The 26279-nt window shown below is 36.5% G+C and overlaps 6 protein-coding genes across 7 annotated transcripts; 2 read left to right on the top strand and 4 right to left on the bottom strand.

Annotated features, from left to right (window-relative positions):
* Positions 1–542: 542 nt before the first annotated feature.
* On the bottom strand, positions 543–3494 carry LOC117628523 (F-box/LRR-repeat protein At5g63520-like). The gene is made up of 10 exons (XM_034361002.1): positions 3225–3494; positions 3042–3149; positions 2853–2945; positions 2649–2777; positions 2432–2533; positions 2284–2323; positions 1997–2149; positions 1618–1799; positions 1354–1460; positions 543–1232 (listed from the first exon to the last, which is right to left on the bottom strand). Exons 1-10 carry the CDS (start codon positions 3447–3449, stop codon positions 797–799), a joined length of 1575 nt encoding a protein of 524 aa, XP_034216893.1. The 5' UTR covers positions 3450–3494; the 3' UTR covers positions 543–796.
* Positions 3495–5434: 1940 nt separating this feature from the next.
* Positions 5435–9028, bottom strand: LOC117628455 (squamosa promoter-binding-like protein 13A). The gene is made up of 4 exons (XM_034360913.1): positions 8686–9028; positions 7615–8138; positions 6830–6963; positions 5435–6271 (listed from the first exon to the last, which is right to left on the bottom strand). Exons 2-4 carry the CDS (start codon positions 8031–8033, stop codon positions 5607–5609), a joined length of 1218 nt encoding a protein of 405 aa, XP_034216804.1. The 5' UTR covers positions 8034–8138; positions 8686–9028; the 3' UTR covers positions 5435–5606.
* Positions 9029–13338: 4310 nt separating this feature from the next.
* On the top strand, positions 13339–16774 carry LOC117629195 (SUMO-activating enzyme subunit 1B-1-like). Of its 2 annotated transcripts, none has more exons than XM_034361704.1 (11): positions 13339–13456; positions 13542–13637; positions 13781–13832; positions 13940–14135; positions 14363–14442; positions 14537–14653; positions 14925–14975; positions 15359–15425; positions 15914–16017; positions 16118–16222; positions 16351–16774. In XM_034361704.1, the coding sequence occupies exons 2-11, from the start codon at positions 13555–13557 to the stop codon at positions 16456–16458; spliced, it is 963 nt and encodes a 320-aa protein (XP_034217595.1). In that variant the 5' UTR covers positions 13339–13456; positions 13542–13554; the 3' UTR covers positions 16459–16774. The 2 variants fall into 2 exon arrangements, with proteins under 2 accessions (XP_034217595.1, XP_034217594.1); XM_034361703.1 differs by having other exon boundaries at positions 13535–13637.
* A 600-nt stretch (positions 16775–17374) lies between these two features.
* On the top strand, positions 17375–18878 carry LOC117627688. Its single transcript, XM_034359889.1, has one exon. It carries the CDS (start codon positions 17652–17654, stop codon positions 18444–18446), a length of 795 nt encoding a protein of 264 aa, XP_034215780.1. The 5' UTR covers positions 17375–17651; the 3' UTR covers positions 18447–18878.
* LOC117627689 (probable WRKY transcription factor 43) lies at positions 18663–20364 on the bottom strand. The gene is made up of 2 exons (XM_034359890.1): positions 19905–20364; positions 18663–19131 (listed from the first exon to the last, which is right to left on the bottom strand). The coding sequence occupies exons 1-2, from the start codon at positions 20237–20239 to the stop codon at positions 18954–18956; spliced, it is 513 nt and encodes a 170-aa protein (XP_034215781.1). The 5' UTR covers positions 20240–20364; the 3' UTR covers positions 18663–18953.
* Positions 20365–20444: 80 nt separating this feature from the next.
* On the bottom strand, positions 20445–22387 carry LOC117627690 (UDP-arabinopyranose mutase 1-like). Its single transcript, XM_034359891.1, has 4 exons — positions 22067–22387; positions 21666–21916; positions 21366–21534; positions 20445–21112 (listed from the first exon to the last, which is right to left on the bottom strand). Exons 1-4 carry the CDS (start codon positions 22373–22375, stop codon positions 20759–20761), a joined length of 1083 nt encoding a protein of 360 aa, XP_034215782.1. The 5' UTR covers positions 22376–22387; the 3' UTR covers positions 20445–20758.
* Positions 22388–26279: the final 3892 nt, after the last annotated feature.

The following is a 26279-nucleotide window of genomic DNA, read 5'->3' as shown; positions in this document are numbered from 1 at the left end:
TTTATATCTCAACTCTCTCACATTATAAAGCAAAGGCTAGTGAGGGAAAGCTCAATTGATTTAGATTTAAAAATGATGTCCATCAAGCATTACTTTTGAGTTAATAGTCAAGTATCCTCATGTCTAACAAGGACATGTTAGTTCATTTTTGAAAGGCTATGTTTAGGGGTGGGCATCCGGTGGAACTGATGAAATCATAATTATCGATTTAGTTTGGTTTTAATTTAAAAAAGTCAAACGGTTTAAAAATTACCGTATGTAGTTTGATTTTGAGCTTTTGTAAACCTGCCTAAACCAACTTATGTTTGAGAGAGATGTATTTTGAGATTAATTTATATGTTAATTAAACACACATCCGTGTCTATGATTTGAAAAAGTATTTTTTCAAAGAAGCAGCTAACATGTACTTCTTCACGAAGAACCTCCAAATGCTTTATCTGGAAACACTTGGTGATGATAAGGGCTTCATATGCACATAGGATACTACCATTATCAATTTTCATTTGGATACATACTTAATAGTACCAGCACTTCTCATTTAACTTCCTCCACATGATCAAGTTTGAACAACTGTAGAAGCTACAATGGAGTTGCCTGGCCTAGACCTAGTACTATTACATAAATGATAAACGCAATTGGAAGAGATGGCAAGACAGAACACCAACTTTCTGCCAACATCCCTACCAAAACCCACAACAACAAAAGAAGATGAAAAAAAGAAACCCTAGATCTAGAAGCTCTTTTATTTCCATTCTCCAACTTTATTTAATCCACATGGAGAAAAATTGAGCAACATCTACTCATCTATGATCATTGGAGCCTCAGGAGGAGGAACATATGACATGGCCAAGTAAACAGAGCTGTAGGCATGGACACAGCTGCGAGGACCATTTAGTCGTAGATTTTTCTTAACACCAAGCAAAGCACCACGTCCAATCTCCCCACCATTGCCAAACATACCAGCTACTGGAACTCCAGGAAAGTTCATAGCAAATGGCTTGCTATCAACTCCAGGACTCTTGAAAAATGACACACCGCGATTTTCACAGGAGAAGATGAAGCCTCCAAACACTTCTCGCCCGTTTTTCTCATAATCTTCACGCAAAGTTTTAAGTTTGCGACGGGCTTGATCAATGGTGATCAAGGCATTTTCAGCATCTGCATGGTAGAAGAAGAAGATATCACCAGGTTTGATACCAATGCCATCAACAAGGATGAAGTCTCCCTCTCCACTGTTCAAAGTTCAAACCATAAAAACCAACACTAATTAGTCCCTTTTTGTTTTTCAATTGATATGAATATTTCTACAAGAAATTCAGGCAAACAGAAGTAGAAAAAGGGTTTGTGACTTACTCCTTAACTTCATGGAAGGACAAGGATCTTATGGAGCTTGGTGGTTTTTCCAAAATGGAGTAGTTTCTTCTTTGTGTGACCCCAATGTACATATCAGGCTTTTTGATCTACATCACAACAGATTTTTCTTATAACGAAGTTAAATCTATTTCAACCCTAATTTGGGGGATTCTTACTCTAATTTGTGAATTGACGGTCTGACAATATAATATTCGATCATATCTATGTTATTCGTGAGTCAATTACGAATTTATAGTGACACACCTGGCTTTTCAGTTCCATTAAAACATCGTAGCAATCGATAATGACACTTTCGAATCCTAGCATTATGGCAGAAACCCATGAACAAAGACAATGCTTCTCCAGAACTGAAACCGTCTTGAAATAAGGACCAAATGGTATTATACCGCTCGACACTGTGACATGAAACTCAGTCTCCCCTATGTCTGCTCATTAAATTCAAAACCAGGAAAGACACAAAGTTGATGAGTTATTAAAAACAGAACTTTGAAACAAGAAAATGGGAAGCACATGAATGACAGAAATAAGCAATAGAGTACCAAAAAAGGGTAAACTATGAATAATGATTATGTTCAGACATAATTTGTTGCAGAATATAGGACAGTTCTGCATAGGGAAATACCTTCAGGCTTGTATTGATCCCTCGCGAAAACGAGAGCAGCAGCGGCGAAAGAGAACGCATCCTTATTATAATTTTCGGCTTCATCCATTTGAGTGCACAGAAAGGCGGCACTTGCATCACCAACAATGGCTGTCTCATCAGGCATGACCTGATCTGCAAGATACAGAAAGTTATCAGCCATAAGATCCATAAACAAGTTTGTGGAAACATAAAAATCTATGAGCTTAGAAAATCAGGCTAATAAGTAATATATACTTATCAACTCATTTTAGGAAAAAAGTACTCACCAAGGATGGTAAGAATGGGATTCATATCCTCATTTTTATCCTAGATGAGCAACCATGAAGTAACCCAATTAGAAGAAATAAAAGAAACTGCCTTGTTGTGAATGTTTAACCAACAAAAGAAAAGATCAGATGAGGAAGACCAACTTACCCCAAACATTATGATACAAGATGGGGATAAAGAACCTGAAGCAGCGCAGGTGAAATCCATAATTTCCATCAGAAAGTGGTCATCCATAGTCAATTGTTGTTCCTGATTAGCAAGAATCTCCAAGTCATGCAATTTTCCTTCACACCAACAAATGGTAATAAAAAGAGAAACACTAATTAAAAGCTTAATAGCATTGCAAAGGCAGCAAAAGCTTTACATTCTTTGGCCTTAAGAGTGGGATGACATCGACTTTCAAACCGGGCATGTATCCGACAGACAAAACAATCCCTCTGTTCGAATTGTTCTCATTCCACTCAGAATCACCATCAGTCGATCCCCAAATCACCTGCACAAAATATTCTATTTAGTCAACATGATCTTTTTATTAACTCAAACAATTCCATGAAATGAAAGAACAGACCTCTCTGAGCTTATCAGTTTGGACATCAGTGCCAATTAGTCCCTTGGCCTTATTGGTTATAACCGGAATTCCAGGGCCTACCTTCTCAGTGATCTGCGGCAGAACAACCACTCTCAAAAAGAAAAAGAAAAAAAACAACAACAAAAGATAACAAAAAAAAATTTAAGCAGAGGTAGAATGATCATTTACAAGGTGGTGAGTTTCTTCCAAGCTAAAATTTATGCCGATGTATGCGATAATGAAGTCCGGTCGAAGCGCCTTAGAGAAAGCGTCAGCAAGAACCTCATCTAAGGCAGCCTTCAAAAAAAGAAGAAAAGAACCATACATGAAACAAAATCCAGAGTTAAGCAAACAGAGTTATTTAAGACTTACATGCAGGTCCGGATTGAAAGATAAAGCTGAAGAGAACCGGGGACGAGAAAGAATTTTGTTGCAGCTTTGGTTCCACGTTTTGCCAACACAGGCAGCTGATGATGCGAAAGAAACGGCGGGTGGTCTCGCCAGAATGCTCACTGAAACGTCGTCGTGTGCCGGAGAAAACACTCCTTTTGCATCAGCCATTTCCACTTCTGCAACCATGTCTGGTTTTGCAGCCATTGTCGTCTTCTCGTCGCCTCCTTCTGCTTTGTTATGAGAACAGAACGTAACAATGCTCTGAGTAGCTCTGCTCTGTTGTGATGGTGTAAGTGGGAGCTCCTTTTTATATCTGTTTTTTTGAACCTTCCTGGGTTTTTTTTTTGTTTTTTTTATAGAAATTCTATGATTGCATTTATAATTCTGAACGTTTTTTATATCTATTTTTTTGAACCTTCCTGAGTTAGGTAGCAGAAAAGGACGCTGTTTTACATGCAAAATCATAAATTTTCATTTGTCTACTCTGCCAGAGAAAATCCAATCCAATCAAACAGTTGACTACATCTGGAGTTCACTATGAAATCCAAAGTATTAAATTGGAATTGAATTCTCTCAATTTACTACTTTTTTGGTGCTAGGCTATGCTACGAAAAGAAAATTCGCAGGTGCGATGTACTGTTAATTTCAGTCGTACGTTTATGTGGGTTATATATCAATGTACGGTTTAGATTGCTCACACTTGTATGAGGCGTCTGTAATGCTTTTCTTTTTACCGGAGATATTTTTTGGTGTGATGGTCATACCACTACTTATTTTTACCAATCCACTAATCTTATAAACATGTATTTGCTTTTTTTAATATCATACTCTAGGTTAATGACATATAATTCATGCCGTCTATTTATATTATAATACGTAATTGAGCAACATAATGTGACAGTAACAGTCACACGCAAATATTTTTATATCTTTAATGTTATTTATTACCGCATCTCGTCTTCACTGATTCTATTGCAACAACCTAATTAAATCGTATCTGGTGTTTTTCGAGTTGTTTTAAAATCTTTTGTCCTTTTCGACATTAATGTAAGAATGGATGCATAGTAGGTATCGAATTGGAAGAGTTCCCTTATGTTGCTTAGCTACGAAAGGAGAGTTTAAGCATGCAATATACTTTCAATCTCATCCGTACGTATATGTGGGCCTATATCAATGTACGGTATTACCAATACACTCATGCCATTCGGTTTTTTTAAAAATAGTATAGCCGAGGCTATACTCATTTTTCTAATTTTTTTTAAAAATAGTATAGCCGTTCGGTTTTACTGTTTTGGCACGTGGCGGATAGGCGCTAGACGGGTCTTTTTTAATATATATAAATCGTATAGTCGCTAGGCTACACCCGTTTTTAAAATTTTTAAACACATAGTATAGCGGCGCAGCTATGACAAAAGTATTAGGCACTGCTTGGTTAACTTATAAATGTTGGGACTGGACTTATTAAATTAAACAACAATCCCACATATTGTATCTTACAAGTCCTAACCAGAGGGGTGGAACTCAAAAGGATTGGCTTGGACTCAACACCAATACTGTCCAAGCCGAGCTACCTATTTTATAACATGTGTATTTGTTTGTACTATACCTTGGGTTTGCAACATATCATTTATGTTGTCTACTTATATGATAACACGTAGATTAGTAATACCATGTGACTGTGTGAGGATGATACCCAAGTATTTTTATATCTTTTATGCTATTTATTACCATATCTCGTCTCGAGTCTTCTTTGACTATGTTTGAATAACCTGATTAAATCGTATCTCGTGTTTTTGAGTTGCTTTTAAATCTTAAGGTTTCACTCATGAATATTTTATATTTTGCGGTTTCGCTCCTGAACCCTATGAATTTTCATATTTTGGTGATTCGCTATGAAGTTTTGCATCTACATATTATTTCTGGGAATTTTAAATTTTAATTTGCAGAGACTCAATATGCCCTCAGGAATTGGCAGAGCCCTTAAAAAACTAATTGGCACTTATGTGAGTACAGAGCAAGCCAGCTTTTGCTTCCCCATAGCCCATATGGTCAAACACATCCACAGTTCTTTTGCAGGTCAGACTGGTAATTAATTGACTGATATTCTTTGACCATAGTACAATTTCATGAGAAACTAAGGAGCGAAGAGTCAAACTCCTATGTGGTGAATGGAAAAAGCAAATAGAGAGTTGACCAAAATGGTTATCCATCATGATTCATGAGGAGCCAAATATAATTAATCATAGTTGGGAGAGTATGTAAATAGTATCCTTTAGTTTACAGGATGGCTAGAAGGCCCTGCAAAATCATACAAAGAGGTTCTAAATGAATTATGCAGCAGTATAGGAAACCTGCATTTTGCTACTGCCAATGGAAGGGAAGTGTTTGAGGGGCTTGATGTTGATGTTGATGTTGATGTTGTTGATTGTTCCCCAGGGACCCATCAGAGCCTAGGTGAAACATTCCGGGGCAATGAACATTTGCTTCACTTCCATTGGAGACCAGAACTGAATCCATGGGCTCTATACTGTTGTTCCCATGAAGGCCTCCGGGGCCTAATCGTTGTTGCATCAGAGATATTGAATTAGGCTGGTGCACCATGTGTCTCAAACCTATTTCAGATGTCTGCTGTGTCTGTGGTGATGACAGAAGAGAGAGAGCACAATCCGAATCGTGGATTTGAGTTGTTAGCCTGTCACAAAACATTTTGCTCTTTGCCCCACCACCAGTTTCTGAGAATGAAATGGTATTCAGAAGGGGCTGGCAGACAGATGCTCCATGATGAGATGTTTGGTTGTGGAGTGGGGAGCCTTGGAAAAGTGAGAATTGCTTTCCTCCCTTGTAGGTGCTGCTGGTGCTGGTTGAGGACCCAAGAAACATGTTTTGTTTATCTATCAATGGCAGTTGGAGATGCTGGTTATGAAGACCGGTATCGGCCTCAGCTTTGACAACTCCAGCCCAGGTTGGGTTCACAACAGTGGTGGAGGGGTACACAAGTGAACTGGAGAATGGTAGCAATTGTGTACCTGCAAGAAGTGAAAATCTAATTTAATTCCAGAAATCCAAACTGCTTTATTTAAAAGAAAAGGCATAAGTATATGCTTGATTGTAAGTTGACATCAAATTCAAGAAATCCCATCAGTCTGCTTGAGAATTTAGTTCATGTAAGTTTGTTCTAATCTATGATCAGTTAGTAAAAGCAGAAAAATTTGCAGTTCAAATGACATCTAAAGGCAGGCAGCACTTGACAATAAGATTAATACTTGGGAAGAACCATAAAAGAAATTTAAAGAGAAGGATCTTATTGAAGTCAAATACCAGGCTATAAGGATAGGCCACCAGAATTTGCTTTAGTGGCCACTAGGTCATCAAGTGCGGAAATTGACCACACATAGTTGATGAAGCACTCAGCTGAGTGGATATGTTCAAATAAAAAGTTCCAGAAGATACTATACTATTACTTCTAAAGTTCTATGTACGGATGCAAGAATGAGTCATATCTGTCTGTGCCTGTGCACAAGTGCATGCACATGCCTGCTTCGAAGATTTAGATTAAGTGCACCACAAACAAGGTTGCAGCTAACCTTGGTAACTGGACAAAAAACTTCCTGGACGTGACAAGGGTTCTGGTTGGGGCTTCCTTCGTCTACGATTGTGTCCATCAAGACGCTTCCTGCAGCTTCTCTTTCCTTCATCAAATTCCTCCAGCGAATGGAACCTACATAAAAAGACTGAAGTTTGAGAAACTTGGTCTTTCCAGGATCATGGCTCAGAACAGAAGGAATAACTCATCTGAAACTAACATATATAGATATCATCTTGAATATAAGAAACTAATCGATATCAGTTGAAGTCTTGTTCGTTCACATTTGCAAGTCTACTAAAATATAAACAAAATATCGGATAGACTTGAAAGTTAACTCATATTCCATTTGCAGAGACACGAGGACATCTAAGAGGGCTTCTGGAATTGTGGTACACTACCTCCTTAGAGAAGGATCACAAAGATGAACATCCTTCTGTAAGACATTCTAATTCCTGTATAATCAACCCAGCTAAGACTTTCTCTCATATTTAATAAGATCGCTTTCTAAATCCAAAATACATATCAAAGTTACAATTCAGTGCAGATGCTTCACAAAGGCAGCAGAATGCATGGAGAGATGAAATTGACCTACCAACTTCTGTTGACAATATTTTGGGATAATCGCTGTGTAAGTAAAATTAAAATGCAAAATCAAAATAGGGAAATACTTGATCAAGAACATTGCAATAACTAAGGTGCTCCACATTCTAAAGCAAAATTCAAGTGAAATAAAAAACAACCAATGTTACTCTTACATGAAACACTTGCTGTAAAATCTTATACCTGCTGCACTGCTGGCAGAATCGTTGCTTTTGGCCGTTAATTGTGACCTGAGGAGTCTTAGAGTGGAGCTCACAGACTTTATGGCGCCTATGGTAATCTCTACAAACACTAAGGTCTGAATTGCAGCCATCAACAAGGCATGAGACTGTCTGAGATCCACTGTAAGCTGCTCTTGACCTCTTTGATGGTCCAGAAGGCGATGATGTAGTTTTCGGACCCCCAGCCTCCTTCAACATATCCACCAACTCATTGTTACCTGAATCACCCAACTGACCAAGCTTCAAATCAACAGAAAAGTTGCCTTTGATGGTCCTATGATCTCCAAAGCTACTAGACCCATCAACTGTGCCTAAGTTGGAAAAAGTTTCTTGTTCTAGTTCAGTCAAATCCCAAGAAGGTGCTTTCAAGTTCCAGTCCATAAAAACTCTTACTTCTAAAGCTTGTTTCTTCTACTTCTCCTCCCTGGCCCCCTCCTCCAACCCCCCTCAATTAAGCTTCTCTCTTGCTATTTGTAATCGTATCACCTTCAATAAGAATGCATTTCAAAAGTTCATCACAATAAACATTATTAAAGAATGAAAACACCAAATAACTTCATCAGAAATCCAAATAAACAGAGGTTTAATGATGAAACAAATTTCTCTAAGCAGCTTGTGCACTCTCAAATTCCAAAAGGGTTAATCTATTCTATCAGACACAACAGCAATATGCCAATTTAAATACTGTATCAGAAACCCAAATTGAACAAAAAATTATACAAGAATCCCAACCAATTTATATGCGGGAGCTTAAACAAAATTAACTACTTAACTAAGAAAATATCAAGTAGCAAAGCAAGAAATGCAACTCTGGGAATTGCAATCTTTGTTTTCTCAAAATAGAAGATAGAAACCCAAACTAGAAAGTCAGACTTTTGTTCTTTCTAATAAATTAATGATATCTAAGCAGTGTTTCTCCAAGAAATTGGGAAGCTATAAGATGAAAAACATTACTATTTTAGACCATTAAACAAATAAATAAACACAAACAAACAAGAGAGAGAAAGAGAAGAAGAGGTGAGAGAATTCTTACAGATAAGTGGTGCAGAAGAAGAATGGTTTTCCAGCCATTTATTCACTGACATGGATTCCATTAATAACCAATAAAGTGGGTAGTCAAGGAAATAAAATAAAAAGCTAAAGCTAAAAAAATTATTAGTTGGGTGTTGTAGGTTTAAGAGGTGAAGGATCACTTATTGTACCAGTCAGCAAAATGCCATTGGAGATATCTGCTGCCCATAGAGAGAGAGAGTGAGAGAGAGAGAGAGAGTGGATAATGTAAATGAAGGAGCATATAGATATTATTAGTGAAGTGAGAGAGAGATGCTTATAGAAAAGGAAGAAACTGCAAATGAAGGGGGCCAAGTTCACTTCCCCTTTATTTAAAAATTTCTTTTTGTCCATTTTAGGGTTTGTTTGAAATGCGTAAGTAGGAGGAGGAGAGAAGGGAAAATAGTGACAGCTTGTTTGTAGCTTTCAGACTTTTACAAACCAAGAAAAAGAAGTACAAGGATGGATGCTCAGGACAAACCATGTGGCATTGTGTTTCACATTTCATGGCATGTCCTTCATTTGGGTTCCTTTTACTTCAAACCCTTTGTGTTGTATCCCCCACTCTCCCACTCTCCTCATAGAGAGAGTGAGCCTTCCTCCTCATCTTGGAGCCCAAAACTGTAAAATTCCAAGCTTGCTTTCAATTGAATTGAAATTTGAGAATTATTAGTACAGGCCTTTTGCTGGGCTGTCTGTCTCTAGGCTTGTTAATCAATGGGGCCCCTAATAGCTTGGATTAATAATTGCTTGCCTTCTTAACCATAAAGGAAGGGGCAATAAAGGAAGGGGGTTCCATGTTAGAAGGTGAAGAGAGAAGATGAAGATACCATCTAGGAGCAAAACCTGCATTATGTTTTTCAAGTGGCCGAGGTCAATCTGATTGACTAGATTACTACTCTCTCTCTCTCTCTCTCTCTCTCTCTCTCTCTCTCTCCATTAGCCATAAGCCAATGTCAAAATATTACTTACAATTTTGTTCCATTTGCATGTGCCATATCAATGATATCATGTCTCACACAAATAATTGAATTTTGTTGCTTTCTTAGTTGGAAATTAAGTCTTTACCAATTTTATGAATTGGGTTTTCTCTCCCCTTTGCTAGTGGCATAAGAGTCATGTTGTGCTAAGAATATCACTTTGATTTTGAGTTTTTGAGACTTGGGTAAGTTCCACAATCTTTGTGTGAATCATGATCCTCTTCGTGTGATTTTCAATTAGAAAAACCGTTAAAAGTGATTTATTTTACATAGGTTGAGTTTATTTTTTTTTCAACGGGAGGGAGGAAAATGCACACGCACAAATACCATTGAAATACCTATACTAATTAATAAAAGTAAAAGTTTGTAAATTTAGATTAGAGTCTGCTTTCATATGGAATTATTTATGGATCATAAACCGTAAACCATAAACCATAGTCCATGGTTTTATAGACTTGTGGTTGTGGTCCATGATCCATGTGATAACCAAAAAACTTAGTTGGAATTTTGTTGGTCTTCGGAGTGTTTGGGAGCAGAGCGCGTGAGCCGTGCATGTAATGATTTGTTGAAGGCCCATACAACTTACAAGGAAGAAAAAGGAAGGGGAAGGTTGGCGCTGTCAGACACCGAACACCTTCAAACTCCTATTTCTGCATTTCTATTAATCTAAATTATGTATTTCTTTTTTCTCAAAAAGAAAAAGAAGTTGTCATTACATTTACATTATATGTAGCATACCGAGTATCTATGTATTTTTTTTTTTCGCTGGGCAATATTTATATAAAAATTTCTTTTACACAATGGGAGAAGGGAAATATTTGAATTTGAAATCTCTTATAACATTATGAAATGAAATATAAGAAGGTTTGTATGCAATAAGTTATCGATTTTGAACTTTAGCTCAAATTATATAGAAAAAAGAAAAGAAAATTCGTAAATGATATTTTGGTAGAGTGGAAAACACGTTGAAGGTAGGTTTGAAGAGATGCGCTAATGACTATTATTCTTGAAGATTTGAGGAACAAAATCACTTTTATAAAACCTTGAAGAAAAAAAAAGGTAAACAAGTAGTTTACGCTTGTTTAGAATACAATAGTGACACTGTTTGACCTCTTTGAACATGCGTGTAAAAGAGGCTTTGCTTTGTAACTTTCTTTTTCGCATAAAAAATAGTGGTTTAGGCTTGTTGGCATAATTCATCACCATAAAATTGTATCCACCCACAAATTATTTATATATTAATTAAGAATGTTTCACATAGTAAATAAGAATGGCAATAACAAGCAGCTTGTAATTCAAGTTGTTACGAGCATTTATTCATACATCAGAAGTTTTAAGTTTAATTTTTCCCACACTCAATATCGCTTATATGAAGGGAAAAAAAATATCAAATATATTTGAAAGGGATATATTAGTTTATGAAAAGACAAGTTTTTTTTAATTAAAAGGAATGGCTGACGTGTATGTAGGATTGGGAAATTAAACTCTACGTTGAATGAGTATTGATCATTATCGATTCGTTTATTTTTCATGTCCGTAACGTTCTCATGAGTAAGAGTAGTAATATGAGTAATAATTGAAGGGTAAAAGAGTCATGCTACAGAAACGAGAGACATTAGACAAGTCCTTTAAATCTGCAACAACCCAAAAGTCAGTGTGGCAGCTGTAATTGCGAATGTCAGTGGGACCAAACTCTGTCTGTAGGGGGAAAGGTTTTCCCACAGTGGAAGAAAAGGTTTAATTATTTGCCACGTGTCGACCTGTCCACCTCTTCCTCCATCCCCTGAAATCCAATTTTGATAAAATTTAAATAAATAAAATTTATAAAAAACCCAAGATCCTAATGTGTTGTTTTCACTTGTCGGCACCATCGCACCATCAATTCTTTCGTCGTCAGCCTCCCTACGTCTCAAAGTACATTCATCTCCACATGAACGCGATTGACACATTTATACTAATATTTTGACTCATACATATTCTAATTTGTACTTGGATTTTATACTAATTTAATTATATTGATTTGTAGATTAGTATTTGATTGAAGATAATCCCATTTTCTATGGTTACCCAAAAAAAAAACAATCTTATTCTTTTTTTTCCGTATGTTGCTAATGTAATGTTGATTGCAATCGTTTTTCTTGTTTATTTGTTCTTCATACCATTCACGCGTCATATTCTTTTGCAATTATAATGATGGATGATTGTTCAATGATGGAGTCACGTCCATAGTCATAGCTACCTTACTTTGACAATGACTTCACTTAAGAGGGCAATTCCAAATTAAGTTTGTGGTAATGGTGATGGTAATAGCGATTTTTCTTGTTGTATTATGCAAATATATTGTGTCAACTTATGTGTGATACGTTGAATCACTCGCTTTCAATTACATTTAAAAAAAAAAAAAAAGAAAAGAAAAAAAAAAGACGAATCGAACTTTGATCCTATGACTAGAGCAATGTGCACCACCGATAAATGACACTCTATTGTGTGTAATGTTGTGTAATTGTGGATTTATTATAGTCTTGGATGATCAGTTGTTCCAGAGTCATAATCAAATTATGTATCTATAATTATAATTTACTCAGATGATGAGTTGCTCCGGAATAACTATATGCCAAGAACCCAACAATTATTGTCCAATAATTCAGTAAATCAAAAGCAACTCATTAATTATTTTGCAGGTGCAAATTCACTGACCCCAAAATTTAATAATTTTACCCAGCGATGGTGAAATTATTGATTCATCTGAAAAATTTGCTGCAGGAGTAAGTGGGACTAAAAAGCACTGTTGTGCATTATGGAGGAAGCATGTGAATGTGAGTACTTTTATTCATTACGTGGACAGCAGTTTCAGTTTGATTTTTCTACACATTCGATAAGATCCAACTCCTCACCTATTCACCTATCACCATAGATTAGATGTGTTCGAAAATATATGTTACGAGTTCATTCAAAGTATAAAATATACGTAATTATTTGAATATATAAAATTCACATCCGATTCACTAAAAATCAATCAAAATTAACAAAATTTTAAAACCTCACAATATCGAATGCAAACAAGATCTCACATCAAACACAACAAAGAGTTCGAAAGCGCCAAGATGAAGGGCACTGCCACTCAGCAATCTCCAAACACCACAAGGAACGTCAACGCACCTTTGAGCCACTGTCAAGTTGCATAAGCACCCAAAATGATCCGTCATAAGATTATATTTGATAGTTTAATAAATTTAAAACGAAAACATATCAGAGTATGAGTTGTACAAGCAACAGTCGTGCACGCTCTAGCATTTTTCTTAGCAACTTGATGATGCTGACCAATTATAACAAAACAAAAGGCGCAATAAAATGGATGTGACCATACACTGGTCTGGTTAAAAGAGTCAGTTATTTGGGCCTCAGCAAACAGTATGTGCAAATTGGACATGGACAGTTAGTTTCCAACAATTAGGCGGGTCCAGTTTGATTGACCTTTTTGCATTTCAGTCCTATTTTTTATAGGTAATTTTATATGAACCCAAATATTTGGGAAACATATACATCCCAATTGGAGACAGAGTATGAAATGAGGCCCAATCTGTGACCGAATTTTAAGGCCCAATCCAGGTTGGGTCTAAATAAAATGAAAAAACTCCGAATATTGCCTCGAAAATCAAACAATTCCGGAGATTTTACTGCTGAGCCCCTGTGTCTCTGTCCGTCTGTTTTCTCAGTAATTCAAATTCTCAGCTCATCTAGGGTTTTTCTTGCTCCACCTTCCCCACCAATTGTGTAAGTAACTGTTTTTTAGGGTTTTTCAGTACACCCAAACTTTTCGAGTTTGAAATTTGAATTTTTTTATTTTCAAAGGTTTCAGGTTGCGGTTAGGAATGGACGGCGAGGAGTTGACTGAGCAGGAGACTGCTCTTTACGATCGCCAAATTAGGGTTTGGGGCGCTGGTGCCCAGAGAAGGTACGTACATATATGTGACTATAAAGTTAAACACACAGGATATAAAGTGAGCATTTTTATAAAACATATATTTCATGAATTAATTTTGTTGTTTGTTTTGTTTTTAGTTTTGAGCTAAAAAAATTGTTTTTTATTTGCTTTAGACTGAGCAAAGCTCATATACTAGTCTGTGGAATTACTGGAACTATTGCTGAGGTAATTCAACACCTTTATCTACCTTCTTTTTTATCGGTGGTGATAGCATGTGTTAGGTTCTTAAGGTGCATTCATGTTCATGCTTGTTGCACTTTTTCTTTGGGTAGTTTTGCAAGAATATTGTACTAGCCGGAGTTGGTAGTTTGACACTGGTTGATAATCGGGCTGTGACCGAGGAAGCGCTTTCTGCCAACTTTCTGATACCTTCTGATGAAAATGTGTGTGCCGGGAAAACTCTAACTGAACTTTGTCGCGATTCTCTGAAAGATTTCAATCCGATGGTTCGTGTTTCTGTAGAAAAAGGTCTGGCCTCTAGTGCTACTAATTTCCAATATTATTGGTTCACCATTTTTACTATTAAGTTTAACATCATTTTTGAGTTGCATAGTTTCTATATCAAATCTGGTGTTGATGGTTATAATATTTTATGGCACTAAAGACAGGCTAGTTAAACAATGATTTGTAATTTCTGGTCCAAGTTAAGTGAGAAGAGAAAGAAACTAAGAATATACCTCATTTTGATCTCACAGGTGATTTGTCAAGCTTCGGAGCAGAGTTCTACAGTAAGTTTGATGTCGTCGTTGTCAGTTGTTGCTCCTTCACAACTAAAGTACCGTGCATACCCTTCCTCTTTGATGTTTAATTTTAACCTTTTAAAACATCCATTTTTGATGAGTTCCATTTCCTTTCTCATTATTTTGCAGAAATTGATAAATGAAAAATGCCGAAAGTTATCGAAGCGTGTGGCATTTTATACAGTTGACTGTAGAGACTCTTGTGGTGAAATATTTGTTGATCTGCAACACCACAAATACTCGAAGGTGAAGATCTTATTTGATTTCGTACACTCTTTCTAATATCATTGTTTGTAGTTGACCAGTTTCTTTGTTCATTTTATGGCTGATGCACTAATGACCGTCATTGCCAGAACTGTAAGAAGGTTTTCAGTGAAGTGCTATTGGTTTGCACATACACTAGACTGGTTATGAAATTTTAGATTGCACGTACGTTGAGAAGTATAGCCTTTAAGCATCTTCAGCAAAAATGCTGTAATGACAGGAGCATGAATGATTTTCTTGTTTTTCTTAACAGCAAAAACGGGAGGAAACAATCGAATGCGAACTACATTATCCAAGTTTTGAGGTATGACTTGGTCTGTCATTGTTCTTCCTTAGGATGTATTAAGTTTCAGAATATTCTCATGCTAACCTTCCCAAGACCTTTTTCCAATTGCTGATGCTTGTTTATGCTTTTTTCTGGGTGACAATTAAATATAAGACCTTCTTGATCAAATTAAGACCACAAGATTATATTTTCATATGGTAAACCATTCTTCATACAACAAGCATTTAGGGCTACCATCTGTCTTTTCTTTTGGACTGAGGTCTCGTATGGAATTTATTTTTTGTTTTGTTTTTTTTTCTCATATAGTTATAAATTTTTTTATATATAAAATTGTGTTGTAATGGATCACATTTACGTTTAACTTACTAATGATGGAGTGTGTTATGCATCTTACATTACAGGAATCAATTTCAGTACCTTGGAAAGCACTTCCCAGGAAATTCTCAAAACTATACTTTGCTATGCGAGGTGTGGTGAACTATTGTCATTGTTATTTTAATTTGTTTTTTAAAGAAGTTGTTAAAAAGAAATTTAGCAATAGATTAAAGAAGAAGACGAGAAAGCTAATGCCTTTACTAAAGGAGATACGAGAGTACTTCCCAGGAAAGTGTCAAAGCTATACTTTGCTGTATGAGAAGTGATGAACTATTGCCATTTAAAAAAAAAAGAGTTACAATTACCAAACTAGTAAAGAAGAAGAGGATTAAATTGGAACTCGAAGAGAAGACTAATGCTTTCACCAAAGGGATGAGGATGTACATATCATTTTCATAACACCAGAATGCATATTGATGCTTTCTTTCTAGTCTAATAGTCATGCTGCAATTCTACTACACCTAGAATGAATTGATTGTTACCATCTATTTATAACCTTAAATCGTATAAATCGTATGAATTGGTTACCATCCATTTATTGTTAAAATAAATTTATCAAGATTATCCCCACTTTCTTGCAGTAATAGAAAGGTTTGAAGAAGTTGAGCAACGTAAACCTGGAGAATTATCAATTGCAGATCTTCCTGCTGTTGTGAAGTTGAAAAAGGAGCTCTGTGAGGCACAGGTATGCCTGCTTAAAACTTGTTATTGTTTGTGTACTTGAAACTCGTTACTGTTTTTGTGTTCTGCATCTTCTTAAGCTTGCTATTGTAACAAAATTGCAGTCATTGAACGAATCTCATATCCCAAATGTCCTCCTCGAAAGACTGGTGACTGATACAAGAGAATTTCCTCCAGTTTGTCCCATCATTGGGGGGATTCTCGGACAGGTGCGCTACCTATCCATTTGCTTTATTATAGATAAAGAAATGTTTATATGTCAAAATAAAATTCTAGTGAAAAGTGCTAGTTACCACATATTGACATTTTCGTAATGTTTTGGTATTAAACTTCTCAGGAGGTCATTAAGGCAATATCAGGCAAAGGAGACCCCCTCAAGAATTTCTTCTTCTTCGACGCTATGGATGGAAAGGGCATAATAGAGGACGTATCAGGGAAGCCTTGAAGCTGAGCAGTCTTGCAGAGGGAAACTTAAATAGATCGAAGGGCTAGGAAAGTAGGAGATGTCCTAACTGCCGTATAGGGATTTCAGGTTGTTGGTGATAGATTTTTAAGAGAGTTGACCCCTTTTCATGGGTACTAATCTTTGCTTGTAGTGTAGCTTCAAAAAATTCTACCTCTCCTTTTGTGCTTCTTGAGCTTTTGCAGTGTTGTTAAATGAATCATAATTTGTAACATCCAGTGGATGGTCATGTGTTAAACAAGTTCAATCAAAACCATGGCTAAAACCTGAACTTTTTATTCATTTGTTTAAATCGAAATATGACATCATATTGGTTGGTGCACGAAACTCGATGGGAGCGTAGCCGTATATCTTTCTGGGGGGAAAAGTGTTGTTTGTGGTCATCAGGTCATGGGTGGTGGTGGGGAAGCAATCAATTTTGTCTGATAAAGTCCAAGAAGGAAAGGGGATGGAAAGTACAATACCACTATAGCTGCATAGACTCTGAACTGCAGCCCTAAATTCAATGAACATAATAGTAATTATTGGTTCTCTCAGTATCTGGGACATGATTTTTTAAGGATCATGATTATTAGAAGGAAAAAAAAATGATGACGATCATGGACAAATTTTAGTTGTAGTTTTTTTAAAATAATAAAAAACAGTTCTTAGTGTGAGATTGTGATGAATTTCCCCAAATTGGAGGAAATAAAGAAAATGTTTTTAAAATGGTAAGGAAAAAGCACTATAATTCTACAGTAAAAAGGATTCTCTCTTTTTTAGATTAATCAGTAAAGTAAGTAAAAACAAAAAAGAGAAAAAGAAACAGAAAATAGAAAGAAATCGGATCCTAAGAACAGAAAAAGAAACCAGTAGGGCAGCATAACAAAGGTCATAATTATCTAATTTGCTACTATAAAATCTGATTAGTGATTCAATGGCCCGGATTAATTCTTCCTAATACAAAGAATCATAGGACAGTCTCCTACTTCATCCCAATTACACCAAGGATCAAAATCCACAGAAATGATGATGAGAACGTGGGTAGTTCTTTCTTATCCAAGTGGAAGTCATTTTGACTGTCTTCGAAAATCAAAATTAACCCACCAAATTATCTGATACAGATTACCCTTCATTCAAATTCAATAAAAAAGATTCAAAAAACAAGCAAATCACAATTTCACAGGGACCCTACCATGAAAACCCAAAAGGGAAAAGAGCGCCCTACCATGAAAACTCACCAAGTAGAAGAAGAAAAAGAAAGTGTGACCAAACTGCAGAAGCAGTTCATGAACTTGCAGCAAGACTGGGATTCATACAAACAGTCTAACCCAAGCGGCAAGAGGAGGCATTCAACCAACTCATCAAGTTTCACCATGGTGAAAAATCTTGATCAGCTCCTTGACACTTCTCCAAGGCACCTCATGTCTTCACTTCAACATGGACTGTCACCTTCCCAAGGAGAATGGCGAGTGAGGACCAATGATTTGGTGGTGGAGGAGATTAGGAGAGAGAGAAGGGCAGCCATTGAGAGTGGTAAGTTGAAGGGAAGGAGGCTTTTTGAGGCAGAGGAATGTGAAACAGAGATGTGTTTTGGAGGAACAGAAGGGATATGGTGCGGTGGGAATGGTTTGGCGCAAGAGAGTGAGGTGAGATCAGTGTCTTTTGATGATTCTGATGGTGATGATGATGATGGCTCTGGTAAGAGCAAAGAGATTGCAGTTTGCTTTCAGGGTTGTTCTAAAACTTCTTCATCTTCTTCTTTGTCTGATGAGGATGTGGAGAGAGAGGTGGAGATAGAGGCAAGAATAAAATTGGTTAGTGTGGAAGAGAAAAGGGTTGCTAACAAAAATGAAGGTGGTAATGGAAGAAGGTGCATGGCTATGATCATGCCTTGGCTTGCCATTACTTTACTTGGATTTGCAATTTTCTTTATCAGAGGTTTTGCTGGATATCCAAATGTAGATGAGGTGGTTCTAGTCCCAACATGATATGCCTCATTCATCTTGGTTAGGTATTGCTTTTTTGCTTCATCCTCTTCTCCATGGAGCTTGATGAACCAATCTTTTTTTTTTTTCCTTCTCAATTTTATGAGTGAAGATTTGATAATCTTTTTGAAGAACAGAGAGCCCTTTAGTGGTGGTTGGAGTGTTATCTATCTATGTATGTGTAGAGATATTTACTCATATTCACAATCAAGAAAATGGTAGTTTTCCAAAGCAGTGACTCAGCAGATTTATCTTATAATAGTAATAAAAAGCTTATGTAGAAACATGAAAGCAAGGAGGAAAGAAAATTTTCTAGAAACTGTTCAAAAGAGGATGCATGTAAGACAAGCGTATAAGATTTGTCTTTCCATTTTGATTAGCAGATCGTTGCCTGATAGCATGACTTGTATTTTGCATATCAAGCAAATTTGCACAGCATAGCATCAAAAACCATTTGCCTTTGAAGACCCTCCAACCCTATGTGACATGGTGGCAATATTGCCTGCTTTATTAGGCATTATATGTTTGTAAATGTCTCAGTATCTGGTCAAAGTTTTCTGCGGAAGTTTCATCAGTGGGATGTGAATGGATTCCTTCATATGTCGTCACAACAATCTCTTCATCTTTCGAAAGGCGTTGGACTTGCTTTTTGACAATGCACCCTTGATGCGTGCACCTATAGTAGCTTCTGCATCAAATAGTTGAAAAACCAATTTACTAGAACGAGCAAGATGACTAAGGCATTGCAGAAACAGAAGGAAATTTCAAGCATTATGTGAAGCATGGAACTAGACAAAGATGAAGTTACAGAGCAGGTTTGAGCAATCAAGTGTTTTAGTGCATTTTTTTATAGGACTATCTTAGGTATAAACTTTACAAATCTAATAATAAATTGCTGGTAGTTTTCTAACAGTGTTTGATTTAGAAATAGAAAACTTCCAATTTTGATCCCCATTCTTAGCACTTGAACTGAGAACCAATATATCATAACTTCATCACAAGAATCCAAAACTTCTTGGTCTTTATTGGGTTTTTCTCTCTTGGTTCATTGTGTGTTTCACAGAAGATTCATTGCAAAATAAATCAGAACTGTAAAAGGTAGCTATAGGTGATAGATTCGACAAACAAGCCAGAAATTTGACAAAGTTCAATATAGACAGATCAAAGGAGTATCATGCTAACTTCCAGGTGACAGATCAAAGAGCTTTTCTATATCTATTGTTTACTAGTCAATGAAGATCTTCTATCAAGTGGGTGGTTGCTGTTCTTTTTCCAGGATTTAAGTAGTTGATAAGTGAACCCTTTTGCTTTCTATCAAAGGCATGCATATAAAGATAGATATAATGGTGGTTTAGTCTATGTGATTATTGTGATAAGATGTTCAAACATACCCAAATTAGATCAAAGATCAATACCACAAATTCACAAGAAAACTATTTGATGAGAGCCAGCAGAACTAACCTAGGAAATTTACTGTTTTTAACTGTTTTTTGCCCGTATTTTCGCCATCGGTACCCATCATCAAGTATATCAACCTGGCTCCTTGTTTGAAATGCATATTTGTGCTTCTTGGTCTCTTTGCCACCTTCTTTCTTGCCGGGTTTCATCTTGTCCACTGAACCATAAGAGGTTCCACAATGCTGATAAATTTTTGCTTCTTTCTTCATTAGGCCTGCGCTGTCAAAGTGAAAACGAGGAAACACTTGAGAAATATTTGATGGGTTTGATGAAAGATTAGGAGAGGCTGAATCTGATGATTTTGGTAAAGCCAGGAAAAGTATTTGGTTGTGCTCCATCTCTAATATGAGGGATATGAATTATGACTAAGAAGTGTACCACACGTATTTATTGCGAGGGACCAATGAAGGCGGCTCATGAATCTTGTGAAAATGTGAAACATGTAGAAAAATGTGGGCGGCTGTAGTGGCCAAACGTCCAATTTCACTAGCTACGAAGAAAAATTTGACAGCGGCTGCTCCAAATGAGAAGATCCTACCTGTAAAGAAAACTCGTGTCGGCACGTATACGAAATTGAGGACGTTACTGTCACATACAATAATTATCTTTTACTCTTTGTCAAAATGACCAAGGAAAATGAATATTCTGTTTCTGTTCATCAAACACCTCACTCACCCTCAACCTAGAGTCATCTTATGTATAGCGACCTTGTATTGTAGATAGAATTTAAGTTCAATTAATAATACAGAAAGATAAAAATCCATAAATACTTAAGAGAACAGAAGAAAGAGAAAATTATAACATATTACATATGCAAGGGCCAAATTGGCTTTAAATTTAGAGGAGGGCTCATGGCCTTAGTTTTTCATGGCAACATTTGGATGAGCCACAGTTGCAGTTTGTGCTGGTGGTGGTGGGTTGAGCTCATTCCAGGCTTCAATCCAAGTAACCATGGCATCCCCAAGCTTCTCAAAGTAAGGATCAATAGGGCCAAGCCTTTCCTTGACCTTGTTGGCAAGCTCAATGTAGCAATCTTGGACACTTGTACACTCTTCTCGGAGCGCGATTGATTGGAAAAATGGAATGATATCTTCCTGCCAGTATATGCCCTTGTACTCTTTCTTCAAATTCACAAATGGGTTACTTGCCTTGCTGTGCCATATGTATGGCAGCCCTGTCTTCACCCCTAGCAACAAATGGTCACATATCACCTGAAAAAACAAAAAATATGTCATTATCCAAGGTCTCATCTCATCTCATGTAGATTTAAATCATTAACTAATATAATCCGTCCAATTTAATAACCTAGCATCCTTGTCCATTGAACCATATTACCTAGCTTCTTTATTAAAAATGCATAAAATATTGACTTATAAAGCGCCAGATCATTTTAAAACTCAAATAGTTGGTGCGCAAGTTTGGTATCCTAGCATTATCGTAAAAATAAAAGACATGGAAAATTACCTTGGCACACCAGCCAGCCCACATATCATCGTATCTGCCAATGGGTTGGCCATCACCCATGAGCCCAAAATACATGGCTGGGCCTATCAGCTCCCTGTCAAAAGCTAAGTTCATCCCACACATTGGGAAAAGGGTTCCTTTGGGGACTGTCATCACAGCATCCACATACCTACATGAGCTAAAAAATCTCAATCCGAAATTATTTTAAGCACACCCAAAATGAAAAATAAGAAAAAGCATGGAAGTTTTTCAAGGCATAGATATATAGAAGATCATGGGTTATTCTTGTAAATTTGTAACCTGGTGTTGCGCTCACGAGGCTTGACTAGCTGAGTTAGGGCATCATAGTCAGGGATATTGAGCCAAAGCCCGTGAGAAATAGCAGTGGGCAGACCTTCTCTTAAGCTAAATGGGTACCCGCGAACAAAGTCCGACCCGTTCGCAAACGGGTCATAGAGTGTGTTGAAGAACAATGGAGTTGATGGTGTCAACAGGTTCCTGATGTGTTGTTCCAAAGCATTTATCTCTTTCCCACTAGGCTCCTTCGCCACCTTTAATTTTTCTCAACCAAAAAAAAAAACGTTTATGCAATACATCAACATAGAGCACTCGCTAGAATCACGTAATGTATGTTAGTTACATGTATACTGACACATTATTTATTGACGTGTGAACTGAAACATAAAGCACGAAAGACTTACAAAGCAATCGTCATCGATGGTGAAGATGTACTTCTTCTTGGAGACCAAGAAACCGAAGCAGCGGCATGCAGAGTCTTTGAAAGATATGCAGCTGGCCTTGGGACCTAGGATCCTGTTCACATCGTTGCGGTTGTAGAGCTCGTAGTCAAAGCCCTCAGGGACCCCAATGGTGTTGGAGGGGTCACCATCTTGGACAATGATGAGGTGGTAGGGCTGAAAGAAAGGCCTCCACATCTCCAAGAAATCAAGGTTCCTGATTGTTGGGATCACAATGTCAAGCTCATCTTTCAGATCACGCAATTGAGCCATCTTTAGAGAGCTTGAGAGAAAAAGAGAGAGAGAGAGATTGATAGATTGGAACTTTATTTATGGAGGGGAATTTATATATAGTTGGGGAGAGAGGAAGAGGGGAGAGGTATGAGGAGCGTAAGGTTTGGTTGGTATTAATTTATGTGTGTAACGAGGAAAAGGTGAATGAAATGAGTGAAGGTTACATTAAACTCTGCAACTAGCTGCAGAGGTAGGAGCGTTTTAGAATTGTGCTAGCTGTTCCACGATTTGGGTTCTTTTGAGAACATATATTTTTCCGTGACAGCACAAGTGTACATAAGTAAGTTACAAGAACTTATAACTGATAGGGTTAACGTTTCGAGCTGACACGTGACAATCGGGTATTGGAGAAGATACTAAGATTAAGGGGATCTGCTAATTAATTTGGGTGTGATAAGCAAAAACCATACTTGACTCTATCTCTCTCAGTTCGATTCGAAGTATATGTACTATATCAGTAAAATGAAGATCTATAAATGAAGTCCCATTAGTTTTATAATTGTGTGGAGAATGTGAAGTTTGCTTCACTTGAGGTTAAGTAAAGACTAATAAACAAAAGAAAAGGCAGGTTTGAATTACAAATGCCCAAATTTTAATTTATTTTTTGTGTTAGAGAAGGAAAGTGCACCCCCTCCTTAATTTCAACAGATGAAGTTCCTTGAGATACACATATGTAGGCAAATTAAAAGAAAGATTGAGATTTGAAGTGTATATGTGTATATGTAAATAGAAAACCTATTGAGATTCACATGCGGGTAAGTTATTTCAGTGAAGCACATCAAAACACCTAAAAGTCAGTTGTTTGTTCCATCTCATTATTCTTTTGTTGGAGGCCAAAGGCCCAAACACATAGCTAGCAAGAAATTAAAGTTTGCAACCCCCATTGTGAGACCATACAATGAGTTGGAAATGCAATAAGAACATTTCCACCGGTTGGATTTGCCGGGGCAAAAGGCCTCCTTGCTCAAAAAACACTCTCCAACAATTAAATTCAGTCCAAACCAATAGTGGGCTCCATCAAGACTGGACAGACCTGAAGGCAAGAACAACTAAAGCTGTTGTATGATGCTTAGAAACATTTTGTGACTTGTATTGTATGTGAGTCAAATTCAATAACAAAATTGAAGCAAATAAAGATTAGATCTGTTGAGTAAGTCAGTGTATTTGTCATCTTGTTAAAAAGAATCAACAAAATGAGAACCCCGAAAAAAAAACTCCTCGGATCAAACCCCATACATAAAATCACATAAACGAGGCAAAAATCAATAGGGTGATTAATAAGTTTTCAGGGCAAGAGAAATCCTAGGCTAAGAAATTATATTTTTTCATCTTACGTTTGTTATATATTCCCAAGGATTTGCTGACAATTAAAATGCATTGATGAACCGTGAAGGGGTCACACATCTGATTCCCTTTCCTCTCTGAATAATCAAAAGCAGTTTGTGCTTTATGGGCCTCAAAAAAGCTTTAGTACAACAATGGATGGGTGCATGTTAAGTGGACCCTCTAAATTCATGCATGGAATTATCAAAATCCTACTATTTTAGGTTACGTTTTTTCTGTTTACGAATATATATATATATATATATATATATATATATATATATATATATTGGTTACAATGGGAGTAAAGATAATTTTGGGATTTCGATCCTAGGCGTCAAGCAGAAGAAGGAGGGCCACAACAACTGTGGTACGTAACCCTTGCATTGGCAAGTGACATATACAGTATAACTAATATGATTTGAATAAATCCTATGCTAATGTAATATAAAGTATTCTGTTAACAAATTCGTATGTGACAGATAAACGTATAATTTACAAATGACGATGGAAATTTAATAAATATATGAGGGCATATTATTACAAATTTAGATAATCGAAGAAGGCACCAAAACAACTTCAAGCTGATGGTTCTAGCTAGATCTGGACTTGTATTGTTCATGAGAACGACGAGTCGTTGAATTGTGGGTCAGTGCCATTTCTTGGGGGTCAATTTGTAATAATAATATTGGGTCAGGATTCAAGAACTAAGAAGCACATGCATGCATGCTATCATCCGATGCCCGAAAGTTTTTCTGGTGAGGTGGAATTATTTTGGTGAACATTGATTACTTTTGTTTCTACGTGTCTAAGAGATAACAAGGCTTGGGACATGTCATTCCCACGTGGCATTCAGATGGAAGAACAAACAAGAATAACTATTGGAAAAATACTTGAATTTGTTTGCGAGAAAGTAGCAGGCCCTTCAGCCGAAGACGTATGCTGTGGTTATTTGAGGCAAGCTCACGTGGGAAAACAATCCCGTTTCAACGGGAACATGGTAACGTGGTTTTCTGTATTGGATAGAGGAGTAGGCCCTCTCTCTCTGCCCTTCGTATACATTTTAATTGTGATTTGAAAAGGAAAAGAGCACTACGATGGTTATCTCCAAATCAATGGTTAAATGTTTTCCAATTTGATTGCTATTTTAGATATGATTTATAAATAATAACTTTGAGACGAGCACAGGTTTGAATCATTAAAATACAATGACAAATAAATCATATAAAGATGTTCCTCGAGTAAAATTATTACATGAATCGAAAAAATGATTGCTCATATTTTTGTGAATATATATACGTTGATGCATGCCAGCCCTGGTATAGGTATGGAGATTTTGCGGTGGATATATGTATGGGGAATATGGGCCCTCTGTCTATATGTACCTCATCCAAAAAAGCATGGAATTATGGCCACCCATTGTGACACAAGTCATACCCATATATGTATGTGTTAATTAGGTGACTTGATCTTCTTTAGATACAATTGGAGGGTTTTTTGCTGTTTGTTTATCACGATTGCATGAATGATATACAAATATTATAATGAAGAAATATGTATATGTATGTGCTCATATATACGGTCATTCTCTCATCTAAATATTCGCACATTATTATCGCATAATAATAACATCCAAATGTCCACTTGAAATATATATATGTTCAAAAATGACTTTCCACAAAATCATTGAGATTTTTACTAGAAACATATTTTCCTCCAATGTTAGAGCTCAAAAAAGAAATTAGCTAGCTAGCCGCATTCACATTGTGCAGGCACTAAAGTATCCAATATCAAATCAGAGTCATGTCACATTTGCACTAAATTACACATAAAAATCCTTATCTTGTAAATATGATGACCACCAAATGATTCCCATATCGATCGGCATATCCCATCATCATCCTCATTTTGTGGCTTCCAAGTCAACATTATTGCCTACCTTTTGAAATGTTGGATCGTCCCCTAGTTATGTTATTTGATTATCAGTCACAAAGTCACAATTTGGAAACTATTTCCGCTAATCCAATAAGTTTTTAAACATATATTCGTCTAAATTTTGGACTCTCGCATTTTAATTATTCTCAATTCAAAACTGATTATACTAAAAAAAAATTGTTTAGTGATGTGTTTCGTCTGACTAATTTCTAGATTAGCAACCGACTTTTTTCCCTTCCCACAAGGGCTTAATGCTGCTTAGTCAGGTTTGGGACCCTTCCTTGTCATATTGAAGGCAACATATTTGATACTTAGCTAGCTAACTTGTCATATTATATATATATTTATTAATTAAAAGATTCATTATGACAATTAAACATCTGTTTCGAGAAATGCAGTCCCTTTCTTCAGGTTGAATTTTATTTTTTTTACTTTTGACAAAATTTTGAAAGCAAGCATTAAATAAGCAATCTTTTTTGACAAATCGATTGAGTATACAACAAATGTTATACCTTTTTATTGCCGTAATATTGTAGCATTCTATAATGATGATATAAAATCAAGTTAATTTCGTAACAATCTATGAGTTGTAAATTGTTCAGTTTTCAATTTAAATTTCCTCGTT

The sequence above is a fragment of the Prunus dulcis genome, chromosome 5 (genome assembly GCF_902201215.1).
Source record: "Prunus dulcis chromosome 5, ALMONDv2, whole genome shotgun sequence".
NCBI lineage: Eukaryota > Viridiplantae > Streptophyta > Magnoliopsida > Rosales > Rosaceae > Prunus > Prunus dulcis.
This window is presented reverse-complemented; position numbering and strand designations above follow the sequence as displayed.